Source organism: Hypanus sabinus, chromosome 11, assembly GCF_030144855.1.
Source record: "Hypanus sabinus isolate sHypSab1 chromosome 11, sHypSab1.hap1, whole genome shotgun sequence".
Lineage (NCBI taxonomy): Eukaryota > Metazoa > Chordata > Chondrichthyes > Myliobatiformes > Dasyatidae > Hypanus > Hypanus sabinus.
The window spans coordinates 6,385,804-6,401,209 of record NC_082716.1 but is presented as its reverse complement, the minus strand read 5'-3'; the positions used below and the strand labels follow the sequence as shown (position 1 = coordinate 6,401,209).

General features: G+C 41.3%; 1 protein-coding gene across 1 annotated transcript in view; it reads left to right on the top strand.

Annotated features, from left to right (window-relative positions):
- Positions 1–1,508, top strand: part of LOC132402335 (uncharacterized) — a 109,123-nt gene extending 107,615 nt beyond the window's left edge. Inside the window, exon 22 of the mRNA XM_059985213.1 lies at positions 1,396–1,508. Within this exon, the coding sequence (XP_059841196.1) occupies positions 1,396–1,467 (72 nt within the window). The 3' untranslated portion in view covers positions 1,468–1,508. The remainder of the gene's footprint in view (positions 1–1,395) is intronic.
- Positions 1,509–15,406: the final 13,898 nt, after the last annotated feature.

The window sequence follows — 15,406 nt, the reverse complement described above, 5'->3', positions numbered from 1 at the left end:
CCAGATTGTGTGAAGAGGATTCCTCTCATATTCCCATTAAACATTTCACCTTTCACCAAATTGGACTTTGTTGACATATTTTTGACATCTCATTTTGAAAATATTTCCTCTACATATCACACAAATTAGTAATTGTATACCTACATCAAATCTCACCTCAATCTTCTACTTATGGGCTGTCCCCAGCCATTTCATCATGGCTGATCCAATCTTCCTCTCAGCCCCAATCTCCTGCCTTCTCCCCGTATCCCTTCATTCTTTGACCAATCAAGAATCTATCAACCTCTGCCTTAAATATACAACTTTGTAAAAATCTTGGCGTCCACATCTGCTTGTGGTAAAGAATTCCACAGATTCACCACTCTCTGGCTGAAAACATTACTTCTCAAGCTTGTTCTAAAAGGATGCACCTCTATTCTGAGTCTGTGAACTCTGGTCTTAGACTCTCCCACTACAGGAAACAAGCTCTCCATATCCACTCCATCGAGGGCTTTTATAATTTGATAGGTTTCACTGAGGTCACCCCTCATTCTTCTGAATTCCAGTAAATACGGGCCCAGAGCCATCAAAGACTCTTCATATGACAAGCCATTCAATCCTGGAATCATTTTCATGAACCTTCGTCGAACTCTCTCCAGTTTCAGCACATCTAGTCCACTTGAAATGAATGTTAACATTGCATTCACCTTCCTCACCAGACTCAACCTGCAAATTAACCTTCGGCAAATCCTGCACAAGGTCTCCCAAGTCCCTCTGCACCTCAGTTTTTTGTACCTCCTCTCCATTTAGAAAACAGTCATATGCAGATTAAATTGAGCAAATTTAAAATGAGGTGTCAAAATATCTTAGTATAATTCAATTTGGAATTAAGAAGCAAATTTCTTCTAAAGGTGATAAGGAGTTGTGTATACAGAAAAAATCAATTTCCCATCCCTGGTTTCAGCTGAAGTCCAAGAAATAAATAGACTCAGCAGGTCAGGCAGCATGGAAGCATAGCAACTAGCAGGACCCTATTACAGGTTCCAGAATTCGGAGTTCAGTTCCAGTGTCCTCTGTAGGAAAGTTGGTATGCTCCTTCCTGTGTTCACATGGGCTTCCTCCCAAAGTCCACAGGTGTACCGGTTAGTAAGTTAATTGGTTTCTGTATAACTTGTCCTGTGATTAGGCTAGGGTTAAATCTGGGATTACCGGGTGGTGTGGCTGGAAGGTTTGGAAGGGCCTATTCTGCATGGTATCTCTAAATTAATAACCTGAGGGAGTTGTTGGGAATGTGGGGAGAATGAAATGGGATTGGTGCAAGTGGGTAGCACAGACTCGATGGGCCCAAAGCACAATTTCCACGCTGGATGTGTCAGACTAAACCTTCATCACTGTTTGCTATATTCTTCCTCTTAGGGGAAGGGAGAGATGATCACCTGGTGGGTCAGTGGGAAGGAAGGCGATGAACCAGAGACCCAGGCCGAATAGAGACAAGCTCCATAATTCTGACCCAGTGCTGCTGCTTCTCCTCTCCAGAAGTTATTGGACTTCCCGCTGAATGTTTTACAGCCACAGCAGAGAGAATTCTCAGAGTTAGTTTGTGTTCGTTTGTGAGTTAGTCTGTCGCATGTTTGGTGTTTGTCAGATGTTGATCACAATTCTAGTTTTGACTCAGCACCTCACCTACACACAAGAAACAGGAGCAGAATTAGTCCATTCAGTCCATCAAGTTTGCTCTGACATTCCAACATGACGGAGTCATTATCTCTCAATTCTAATCTCCTGTCTTCCTCTATAACATTGACACCCTGGCTAATCAAGGACCTATCAACTTTTACTTCAAATATATCCAATAACTTGGCCTCCACAGGTGTCTGTGGCAATGAATTTCAGATTCACACACTTTGTCTAAGGGAGATCTCTCTGAAGGTGTGCCCTCTGGTCCAAGACTCACCCACATTTCCACATGTGCTCTAGAGATTTCAGTATTCAGTAGGTTTCCCTATTCTTCTAAAATTCAGTGAGTACAGGCCCAGAGCCGTCAAACGCTCCTCGTACATTGACCCTTTCATTCCTGGAATTATTCTTGTGTACCTCCTCGGGGTCTTCTCCAATGCCTGCACATCAACAGCACAGAATGCAGGAATGAGGTTGAGGGAGTCACTTATATTGTGGTTAAACCTTGCTGTGTAGTGAACTCCTAAACAGATGCATGGACAATACAACTTCAGTGGCACAGAGCACAGTACAGAAGCAGTTGCTTCGGCCCATCTAGTCCATGCTCAACTGTTACTCTGCCTAGTCCCACTGACCTGCACCTCGACCGTAGCCCTCCACACCCCTCCCATCCATGCACTTGTCCAAACTTCTCTCAAATGTTGAAATCAAACTCACATTCACCTCTTCTGGCAGCTTGTTCCACCCTCTGAGTGAAGTTCACACCCCCTTGAATATTTCAGCTTTCACCCTTAACCTATGACCTCTATGTTAATGTTGTATTCCTGTCCTTATGCTGCAGAATAAAGTTATATTCCACAATAATGTTATTTCAGTTTTCAGTTGTTCATCAACTTTGTATGCTCAGAGTACAAAGGGTCTGTGTGACACACTGTATATGGTTCCAGGTGTTAAAGTAGGCCCAACGTGTCTGCCCTTTACAAATCTCCCCTCCAGGGCTCCTGCTCTCCTACCTACTGCTGAACACCTTTCTGCCCCAGTCAGCCTGGCTACAAATCGATCCATCATTTTCCTGCCCTCTGAAAATATTTGACCAGAGCATTAAAAAAATCCTACCATAGTGGTGGTGGTGGGGTGGGGGGGAGCTTTGATGACCTAACGTTAAGACCATAGACTTAAGAGCAATATGAGCATGAATAACTTCACTTCAACTTAGCATTCCTGCTTATCTCCACGTTGCCTTTCACCTGCCTAGTTTTACAACAAGCGATCTATTCACCTTTAAAAATATTCAATGACTCTGCTACACCACTCTTTGAGGAACAGTTACAATGACTGAGAAAGAAAGAAATTTGTCTTTTATATACGATGACTTACACTCAGTGGCCACTTTATTAGGTACACCTGTACACCTACTCATTGATGCAAGTATCTAATCAGCCAGTCATGTGGCAGCAACTCGATCCACAAAAGCATGTAGGCATGGTCAAGAGGTTCAGTTGTTGTTCAGACCAAACATCAGAATGATTAAGAAATATGATCTAAGTGACTTTGACCTTGGAACGATTATTGGTGCCAGACGGGGTGGTTTGAGCATTTCAGAAACTGCTTTTCACAGTCTCTAGAGTTTCCAGAGAATGGTGCAAAAAACAAAAAAATACCCAGTGAGTGGCAGTTCTGTGGACGATAATATCTTGTTTCAGAGCAATAGGTGAAATATTTAAGGGGAACCTGAGGGGGAACTTCTTCACTCAGAAGGTAGTAAGAGTATGGAATGAGCTGCCAGTGGAAGTAGTGGATTCAGGTTCAATTTCAACGTTTAAGAGAAACTTGGATAGATACATGGATGGGAAGGGTATGGAGAGATATGGCCCAGCGGTGGGTCAATGAGATTAGGCAGAATAAAATTTCAGCATGGACTAGATGAGCCAACGAGCCTGTTTCTGTGCTGTAATGTTCTATGACACTATGACTCATGCGCTACTTGAGTCAAAATTCTCAGTGTGTGTAGAGAATGAATTTTAGCTGGAGAGCAAAGCAACTTTACAAGTTTCATCAACATTCACTCTTACCTAGGACTGGCGGGGATTTGGTATCAAATATTTCATCTATCTCTCTGAAACTATCACTGAAACTAGTTTGAGACTCATCCACCCACAGTGGAAAATACCTGCCTGTATTTACCCCATCTACATCCCCCATAATTTTGTATACTCTATCAAATCTCCCCTCATTCTCCTACGTTCTAGGGAATAAAACACTAACCTATTCAACCTTCCCTATAACTCAGGTCCTCAAGTCCTGACAGCATCCTTGTAAAATTTCTCTGCACTCTTTCAACCTTATTGATATCTTTTCTGTAGGTAGGTGTCTAAACCCGCACACAATACTTCAAATTAAGCTTCACCAGTGCCAACATAACAGCCCAACTCCTGTACTCAACACTTTGATTCAGGAAGGTCAGTGTGACAAAAACTCTCTTTACAAACCTATCTGCCTGTGAAATCATTATATAACTGAATAGTTATATTTTAAACCAATATTTTCCAAAGTAAAATTAAAAAGAAAGAAGAAAGGTTACATGAAATATTTGAAGATTAAAATGGAAAATGGCAATTCATCTTTCTGCTCCCTGCTGAACCAAGCTAGTTTTCTCTTTCCTGTTTCCAACTGTATCACTCATCACCTTCCGCTCTTCTCTTTTATGTGATTTAATAATAATAGTAACTTCTAAGGATATATTTTCATCAATGAAAACAGGATTCAGCCCTCCACTTAAGCACATGCAATTCATGATAAGAAGTGCACACCACTCTAAACTTAAGTGAGAGCACAACCATGAAAAATGAAGGGATTATCACTATGGAAGAAAAGGTTAACCAATGGAAGAGCATGACCCTTCCTGGAAATCCCCTCAATCTGAGCAGACCACGAGACCACTGTCCCCTATCGAGCACATCTCCAGGTGGCAGATTGAGGAAAGCTCTTCAGGTCCAAACAAACAAATCCAGATTGGGCAGTGCTCTGGTCCGTGTCTATTCTCCAGGCTGTAGGTAGAAAAAGCAATACCCTTTTGCTTTAGAATTGGAGATATATCTATGGAATAAAGTGTTCTGGCCGTTGTGTAGGGATCACCAGGGCATGCTTGGAGAGAGCGCTGGGCATGACAGTAAGTGAACTGCTAGTGCTGAATAGATGGGTAGGAAATCTGGAAAAGATACAGCCAGCATTTAAAGTAGCACCTCAACACCACAGGCAGTGACTGCTGCAAGTACTTGTCAGGGTAGCAGTTCACTTACAACTGAGAACACTCAAGCAGTTACGAGAAGAAAAGAAGAAGAAGAATAGCCCTTAACTTGGCAGTGGAGTTATCGGGGCACCGTCATGACGGTGTTTCCGTAGCAAGCTATTCTTGTTTTTACGAGTCCAAGTTGCTAGCTCGACGCTCAACCCGACTTGGATTCGAACTCAGGAACCTTTGCTCCAGAGTCTGGCACTGATATTATTGCTTCACCAAGCAGGGACTAAGAGAAGAAAGACACACATGAAATGGTCATTAGAAGTAAACACATTCATTGTGCTTGTATATTACAAAGTAATGGAACTTGGAACCGACCTGACAGCATACAGGGACAAACTTCATCAACAGTTTATTATGCAATATCCCTCCTTGCAAGTGAATGCACAACAAATCGCAGAATAATGTAGAGTGATAGGAAAAATAACCTAATGCCTAAAGACATGATAACCAAATCAAACATGACGCTGCACAAGAGCTAGAAAGAAACCAACCTAAAGATCACAACAATACCACACAAGAAAATAATGAAGATGCCACTGATGCAACCCACTGAAGCATTGATGAAAACATGACTGTTTCAACTGTTTCACAGCCAGATATTGACAGTAACAACACCGATCTAGAACCTCTGCAGAATGCTGATGACAAAGCTGAGCTTACAGACAAAGTTATCTTTATATTTAACACCACACTAACAGAATATTTGGGCATTGACCCAACAACAAGGCCCTACATATGAAAACAAAATACTTCATCAAAATTTGCAAAAGTTGTTAATATTCTCAACAGTATTATATTACCACAACATTTAAGAAAACTTGAAACATTTGAAGAAGTACACACAATAACATAGTGCAGCATTAATGGCAATGGCTTCAAAATAGAGGAACGCATTAATAGAAACTCAAAACTGAGTAATGAAATGAGAACACTGAAATGGCAGGAGACATTAAAAAAACAAAATTGAAACTTTAGGAGCAGAAATACCTAATGGAGTATAAAATAGATAACCTAAGCAAGAAAGCTAAGAGGAAAGGAATCTTAAGAAAGAGATTAGGAAAGCTAAAAGAAGATACGAGGTTGGTTTGGCAAATAAGGTGAAAGTAAATCCGAAAGTTTTCTACAGTTATATTAAAAGCAAGAGGATAGTGAGGGATAAAATTGGCCCCTTAGAGAATCAGAGTGGTCAGCTATGTGTGGAACCGAAGGAGATGGGAGAGATTTTGAATGATTTCTTCTCTTCGGTATTCACTAAGGAGAAGGATATTGAATTGTCTAAGGTGTGGGAAACAAGTAAGGAAGTTATGGAACCTATGACAATTAAAGAGGTGGAGGTACTGGTGCTTTTAAGAAATTTCAAAGTGGATAAATCTCCGGGTCCTGACAGGATATTCCCCAGGACCTTGAGGGAAGTTTGTGTAGAAATAGCAGGAGCTCTGACGGAGATCTTTAAGATGTCATTAGAAATGGGGATTGTGCCGGAGGATTGGCGTATTGCTCATGTGGTTCCATTGTTTAAAAAGGGTTCTAGAAGGAAGCCTAGCAATTATAGACCTGTCAGTTTGACATCAGTGGTGGGTAAATTAATGGAAAGTATTCTTAGAGATAGTATTTATAATTATCTGGATAGATAGGATCTGATTAGGAGTAGCCAGCATGGATCTGTGCGTGGAAGGTCATGTTTGACAAACCTTATTTAATTTTTTGAAGAAGTTACGAGGAATGTTGACGACGGTAAGGCAGTGGATGTAGTCTATATGGACTTCAGCAAAGCCTTTGACAAAGTTCCACATGGAAGGTTAGTTAAGAAGGTTCAGTCGTTAGGTATTAATGCTGGAGTAATAAAATGGATTCAACAGTGGCTAGATGGGAGATGCCAGAGAGTAGTGGTGGATAATTGTTTATCGGGATGGAGGCCGGTGACTAGCGGGGTGCCTCAGGGATCTGTTTTGGGCCCAATGTTGTTTGTAATATACATAAATGATCTGGATGATGGGGTGGTAAATTGGATTAGTAAGTATGCCGATGATACTAAGGTAGGAGGTGTTGTGGATAATGAGGTGGATTTTCAAAGCTTGCAGGGAGATTTATGCCGGTTAGAAGAATGGGCTGAACGTTGGCAGATGGAGTTTAATGCTGAGAAGTGTGAGGTTCTACATTTTGGCAGGAATAATCCAAATAGAACATACAGAGTAAATGGGAGGGCATTGAGGAATGCAGAGGAACAGAGAGATCTAGGAATAACTGTGCATAGTTCCCTGAAAGTGGAGTCTCATGTAGATAGGGTGGTGAAGAGGGCTTTTGGAACGCTGGCCTTTATAAATCAAAGCATTGAGTACAGAAGTTGGGATGTAATGCTAAAGTTGTACAAGGCATTGGTAAGGCCAAATTTGGAATATTGTGTGCAGTTCTGGTCACCGAATTATAGGAAAGATATCAATAAATTAGAGAGAGTGCAGACACGATTTACTAGGATGTTACCTGGGTTTCAGCACTTAAGTTACAGAGAAAGGTTGAACAAGTTAGGTCTCTATTTATTGGAGCGTAGAAGGTTGAGGGGGGATTTGATGGAGGTATTTAAAATTTTGAGAGGGATAAATAGAGTTGACGTGAACAGGCTGTTTCCATTGAGAGTAGGGGAGATTCAAACTAGAGGACATGATTTGAGAGTTAGGGGGCAGAAGTTTAAGGGAAACACGAGGGGGTATTTCTTTACTCAAAGAGTGATAGCTGTGTGGAATGAGCTTCCTGTAGAAGTAGTAGAGGCCAGTTCAGTTGTGTCATTTAAGGTAAAATTGGATAGGTATATGGACAGGAAAGGAGTGGAGGGTTATGGGCTGAGTGCGGGTAGGTGGGACTAGGTGAGATTAAGGGTTCGGCACGGACTAGGAGGGCCAAGATGGCCTGTTTCCGTGCTGTGATTGTTATATGGTTATATGGAAAGCTAAGGGAATATTAAGGAAGTATAAAGACCCATGCAAGATACAATCAGCCTAACAAAAGCACTGTGGAGTTTATAAATACACTAAACAGAAACTTGGTGCACACAAAGCCAGATTGAATTAAATACATTAAACATGCCAGACAAAGAAAACAGAATTATCCATTCTGAAACAATGAAAAAGGTTTATATGGGACAATGAAACTAAATTCAACACACCAAATAGTCACTAGCCCCAGCACAGAATTACCAACAGAGATAATGAACTTTTGGTCTAATATCAGGTCAGTTAGGGTGAGATACAATCATGAAGCAGGCTGGATTAGGGAGGGAAAAAATGCACGCATACAATTGAAGGAAAGAAAACACCTGAAGTTACAATGGATATGCTGAAAGTGGTTATAAAAATACCCACAACTGGAAAAGTACTGGAAGTGATAATATTCATAATTATTGATATAACAATGTACTTGCCTTCATCCATATCTATTAATACATATCAACAATTTTTTAAATCCTGAAAAAGTGCCTGAATTTTTGACAGAAGGTAAAACATATCTTTTACCTAAAGGGGACATCACAAAAGATCCATCAAAACATCGTTCTATTACCCGTTTACAAACCATATATAAAATTGTAACATCGTGCCTCTTGCAACTAATCACCACTCACTTAGGTATTCACAATAGACTTACAGAAGAGCAGAAAGGATGCCATAAGGGTCTGAAAGGATGTAAAGGACAACTGATAATAGATTCTGTAATTATAAATCAAGCCCGTTGGAAAAGCAGAAATCATTCATGCTACCAAGAAGGATTTGATTCTAAAAAGAGGCGTTTCTTGTGGCAATAGAGGAGCAGGTGGTTAACAGGAAAAAATTCCAAAATACATGATAAAGTCCAACAAAATGCAAAATGATAAATACATAAAATGCGAAGAGAAACCAGAAACAATCCAACACATTACAGGATCCTGGAGCAGTTTAACTCAATCTGATTACTTACACAGGAACAAACAGCATTCACTAAAACCTTGCTTTAAAATACAAATGCATAAGACAATACCCTACTATAAATACAAGCCTGACCCAGTTTTAGAGTCAGAATCCTACAAATTATATTATGACCAATCCATTATTACAGACAGGACCATCCATAATATCAGTCTGATAAAATATTACAGGATAAACAAGTAAGAAGACCTTACTTAATAGATATAGCCATTCCAAACACATATCATTCGTTCGTGACGTGGGCGATCATGGTCTTTCCAGGAGCACGATTGTTCTTGGCAAATTTTTTACAAAAGCGGTTTGCCATTGCCTTCTTCTGGGCAGTGTCTTTACAAGATGGGTGATCCCAGCCTTTATCAATACTCTTCAGAGTGTGTCTGCCTGGCGTGGTCACATCACCAGGACTTGTGATGTGCACCAGCTGCTCCCGTGGCTTCACGTGACCCTGATCGGTGGGGGAGGAGCATAGCTAAGCAGGTGCTACACCTTGTCCAGGGTGACCTACAGGCTAGTGGAGGGAATGAGTGACTTACACCTCCTCTGGTAGAGACGTATCTCCACCCTACCACACAGAAACGTACACAATTTATGGATATCAATGAGTGAAAAAAACAGAAATATGTTGAGATAAATGAGGAAATGGAAAGACTTTGGAACATGAACATGGTATTCATTGTCCCAGTAGCAATATCTGCAACTGGTATCATCCAGAGTTACTACACAACTGCATTAAACAATTAGGGATACACAGCAATACTTGTGTAAGTATCCAGAAAGCCATAATACTAAACACCACTAGAATTCTCCAAAAGTTCCTAACAATTGAGAAATGAGTGTGCTTGGCTACGCCTGTACCTGAGGTTTTGCCAACTTGTGATGAGAAAAAAATACAATAATAATAACTTTATTTATCGAGCACTTTTCATACAGATGATGTAGTTTGAAGGGCTTTACAATGAGATAAACAGTAAACATCAAAATAAAATACAAGTCAAAAATAAATATGAAAATAAAAGATGAATAAAAGTTAGTTAAAAGCAAGGTTAAATAAATAGGTTTTGAGATGGTGTTTAAAAGTGTCGACTGAATTTTCATCCCTTATAGTTTTAGGGATTGAATTCCACAGTTTAGAAGCGTAGTTCAAAAAAGCTGACATGCGAATTATCTTTTAAGGGAGATTGTTTAAATTTAAGAGACCAGCAGAAGAAGAACTGAGAGTTTGAGCAGGAGTATAAAACAAAAGCGATTCTGTGATATACTCTGGTCCTAGACCATTGAGATCTTTAAAGACAAGTAAGGGAACTTTAAAATCAATTCTAAAAGATATAGGAATCTAATGCAAAGTAGCTTGAATGGGAGTGATAAGTTCCCTCATCCTGGTTTTAGTAAAAAGCCTAACAGTAGCACTCTGAATGAATTGAAGTTTATCCTTAACCCTGTCAGTGTGCCTGACATGGGCCACTCCCAGTGGTAGCCAGACCCAGATTCTCACCACTCCCTGTGTAAGGAATATTTTTCAGAACTCCCATCTCCCAATTGGATGTATTGACAACTGCATGATATTTCTGATCCAGTTCCTATCTTGGATCAGACCTCTCATACAGTAAAGATGTATTCCCTTTACATTGTGTGCCTGTAGATACAACACTACATTGTGTACCTCAGTGTGTCAGGAAACCTAGAGGAGACCTGACCCAAATGCAGGGCACTGGACAAAACTCAGCAGTAAATACTAACACTAACAATGGGCTACAACACGAGTGAGAACAGAAACCAAGCGCAACAGGCAACAAGTTAAACTTTAGGCCAGGGAGAGTGAAAGCAGGAGCCAGTGGTTGAGGCCAGCTGGTTCAATGAGTGAACAAGGAGTATGCATGAGAACTGGGATTAAATGGGCAGCAGGTGAAGAGTGTGGAATGAGCATCAGGTGAATTCTGTTAGACTGGGAGGTGTCAGTGGGAGCAGGCCAGACACGACATCCCTATGTATGTAACTATCTGTCAGGATTGTACAAAAACAAAAGATTTTCTCGGTATCGCGGTACATAGAACACTAATAGAACATATTATAGAACACTACAGCACAGTACAGGTCCTTTGGCGCTGACCTTTTAACCTACTCCAGGATCAATCTAACCCTTCCCTCCTACATAACCTCCATTTTTCTATCATCCATATGCCTCTCTAAGAGTTCCTTAAATGTCCCTAATGTATCTACCTCTATCACCATCCTTGGCAGGATGTTCCACACACCCACCATTCTCTGTGTAAAAAATGCCCCTGACGTCCCCTCTGATCACTTAAATTTATGCCCGCTTTGTATTAGCCACCTCTGTCTCAGGAAAAAGTCTCTGACTCTTCGTTCGATCTACACCTCCTATCCCCTTGTAAACCTCTGTCATGTTGCTTCTCATCTTTGTAATGTTTTGTAACTTCAAAACATTAAACTAATTGCAACAAAAGTCATGAGTCTGAAATGCGAGTCTAATTTTGTGTTTGCTTTAAGCGAGGTGCTATGTATCACGTTAGCATGATGACATATACAATTCACATATATACTGTACATATAAGTTGCAACAAATTATTTAAAGAAGCAAGAATGCTTAATCAAGCAATATATATACAAGATTACTCAAATATTACTGAAATATTAAATACACAACAATCCTCCTTCTTTCTGAAGAGAAAAGCTTGAATTTTCTCAACCTATGCTCATTTGACGTACTCTCTAATCCAGTCAACCAATTCTCATACCAATAACCACACGGAAAGTTTACCTGCAGCTGCTCACTCGGCATTGTGTATCTCCGTGCACTGTGTAACGATCTGATCTGTGTGCACAGTGTGCAAGACAAAGCTCTTCACTGTATCTCAGTACACGTAACAGTCATCAATTAAATGACCAAAACTCACCCAGATCCCATCCGCCTCAGCTTAAGCATCTACCCTCTGGTTTGATTGGTTAATCTGCCACTGGAAACCGTCCCCAGTGTGGGTGTGAGGGGTGGAATCAGGGCGAGGCAGGGGGGTAGTGGTGGAGTGGAGTTGATGGCAATGTAGTGTGGATGTATTACGGGGAGATTGAGTAGGGATGGGTTTGGCCAGTGAGATAGAACCTTGACTTTACAATCTACAATCTGCTTAATCAACCAATCTATACACAAGATTATTCAAATATTACGGAAATATTAAATACACAACACTCTCCCTCTGTTCTTTCCCTCATTTTTCTTGCTCCATCTTCATTTCTCATGTTTCTCCCCTCGTTTCCTTTGTTGCTGTAACAATTAATAAAACAATCATAAGCAACAAGTTTTATGCCTTATTCTTTACTTCTGAAGAACCGCAAAACCATCAGAGACCAATAGTACTAATCAACAAGCTTCAAAACCCGGGACTCTGTACTTCCCTCTACAGTTGAGTCCTTGACTTCCTCACCAGGAGGCAACAGTCTGTGCGGATCAGAAACAACTCCTCCTCCCCAATGCCAGTGCGTCCAAAGGTGTGTACTTGGCCAACTGCTCTGCTCTCTCTACAGCCATGACTACATGCCTAGGCACAACCCAATTGCCATCAATAAATTTGCTGGTTTTATGGCACATGGAGCTTAGAAAAATAGAGGGCTATGGGTAACCCTAGGTAATTTCTAAAGTAAGTACATGTTCGGCACAGCATTGTGGGCCGAAGGGCCTGTATTGTGCTGTAGGGCTTCTATATTTCTATGATTCGCTGAAAATTCGGAAATCAAAAAGGGACTTGGACGTCCTTGTATAGGATTCTTTGAAGGTTAACTTGCAAGCTGAGTCGGTAATGAGGAAGGCAAATGCAATGTAATGCATTTCGAGGGGACTAAAATATAAGAGCAAGGATGTAGTGCTGATCCTTTATGAGGCATTGGTCAGACTGCACTTCGAGTATTGTGAGTAGTTTTCGGCCCCTTATCTAAGAAGAGATGTGCTGGCACTAGAGAAGGTCCAGAGGAGGTTCACAAAAATAATTCTGGAAATGAAATGGGTTAATGTATGAAGGCGGCCCTGGGCCTGTACTTGCTGGAGGGGGTTCTAATTGAAACAAGCTGAATATTGAAAGGCCTCGATAGAGTGGATGTGGAGAGGATACTTCCTATAGTTGGGAAGTCTGGGACCAGAGGACACAGCCTCAGAACAGAGGGACATCTGGAGGAATTTCTTCAGCTAGAGGGTGGTGAATCATTGCTCAAGATGGCTGTGGAGGCCAAGTCATTGAGTATATTTAAAGCAGAAGCTGATAAGCTGTTGATTAGACAGGCCTTAAAGGTTATGGGGAGAAGGCAGGAGACAGGGGTTGAGAGGGGTAATAAATCAGCCATAGTGGAATAGCAGAGCTGGCCCAATTGGCTAAATAGCCTAATTCTGCTCCTTTGTCTTACTTTCATCTAAAATCTCCCCCTTACTGACAATCAAAACAGGAACACCTCGAGGATGTGTGCTTAGCCCATAGCTCTGCTCTCTCTACAGACATGACCATGTGGCTCGGCACAGCTCAAATTCCATCTATGAATCCACTGTTGATACCACTGCTGTCGGTTTAATCACAGACGATGAGGAGTGATGCACCATCAATAACTCTCGGAGATGGGAGGTGAACGATAGGCTTTTATTAGCTGCAAGAAATGACCACACAACATCCTGGAGACTGAGGGGGGAGCAGTGCCTCAGGGGTCTGTGGGAGGAGCCACAGGAGCAGTCAGCAGAGGGGCACATCCAGACAGGTATATGTAGTTCACCACAAGGAGACAAACAGGAGTGAGAGAGATTGGCTAGTTGATCACAACAATAACAGTACACTCAAAGTTAGTAAGACCAAGGAATTGATTTGGACTTCAGGAAGAGGGAGTCAGGACATCACTTACGGAATCATAGAGTCATAGAAAAGTACAGCTCAGAAACAGGCCCTTTGGCCCATCTAGTCTGTGTCAACCATTTAAACTGCCTAATCCCATTGACCTGCACTGGGACCATAGCCCTCAATACCATCCATGTACCTATCCAAACTTCTCTTAACCATTGAAATCAAGCTCACGTGCATCACTTGCGTTGGCAGCTCATTCCACACTCATGCCCCTCTGAGTGAAAAACTTTTCCCTCATGTTCCTCTTAAGCTATTCACCCATGACCTCTAGTTCTAGTCCCACCCAACCTCAGTTGTATAATTCTGTATACAACTATCAAATCTCCCCTCAGTCTTCCATGTTCTAAGGAATAAATCCTAACCTACTCAACCTTTCCCTTTAACTCAGGTCCTCCAGACCCGGCAATGTCATTGTCTCTGGACTCTTTCAGTCTTGTTTACATCTTTCCTGTAGGTAGGTGACCAAAACTGCACACAATGCTCCAAATTAGGCTTCACCAAAGTCTTATACAACTTCAACATAACATCCCATCTCCTGTACTCAATACTTAGATTTAAGAAGCCCAGTGAAACGAGCCAGAAGATTTCTTTACTGGTCTCTCAGGATTCATCTTTTAGGCTATTTATTTATCTTCACAGCTCATACTAATTTTATATATTGCATCATACTACTCCCACAAAACAACAAATTTCACAACATATTTCAGCGATAATAAACCTGATTCCAAAACCAAAGATCACCCGTTTAAACTGAGGGAGGAAAATAAATGATCAGAAAACTGAGGTCCAAGTTTTTCCACACAGTGGGTGGTGGTTATGTAGAACAAGTTGCTGGTGGTGGGGGCAGGTACAATCACAATGTTTCAGAGACTTTTTGACAGGTACATGGATAGGAAGGGATTAGAGGGGTATGGGCCAAATACAAGTGAGAATGGATAGATATTCATCATATACAGCATGAAGAAGATGGGACAATTGGTCTGGTTCTGGGGGCTGTACTATTTTTTAAAAATGTATGTTCTATTGAAAGTGGAGCAGGAAAAATAATGTACCAATGTTGGAACGGAGAGGTCTGGAGAAATGGCACATGGGGTTGAGGCCAGCATAGTTCCGTCATGATCATATTGAATGGGGGAGCAGACACAGCTAGGCTTCCTTCTCCTGTTTGCTTGTTTCACTACTAGATTAATGAAAATTAAGAGAAATCTTGTTTACAGTTCTGGGATCAAGTACCGAGAGACACTAATTAGAAATCTCCCTCAAAAGAGTTGGGAGCTGATGCGGTGGAGCAAACGGCCATAGTTTCTCTCCCTCGTTCCACCTGGTGAAGGGAGAAGGTGATAACCATATAACCATATAACAATCACGGCACGGAAACAGGCCATCTCGGCCCTCCTAGTCCATGCCGAACTCTTAATCTCACCTAGTCCCACCTACCCGCACTCAGCCCATAACCCTCCACTCCTTTCCTGTCCATATACCTATCCAATTTTACCTTAAATGACACAACTGAACTGGCCTCTACTACTTCTACAGGAAGCTCATTCCACACAGCTATCACTCTCTGAGTAAAGAAATACCCCCTCGTGTTTCCCTTAAACTTTTGC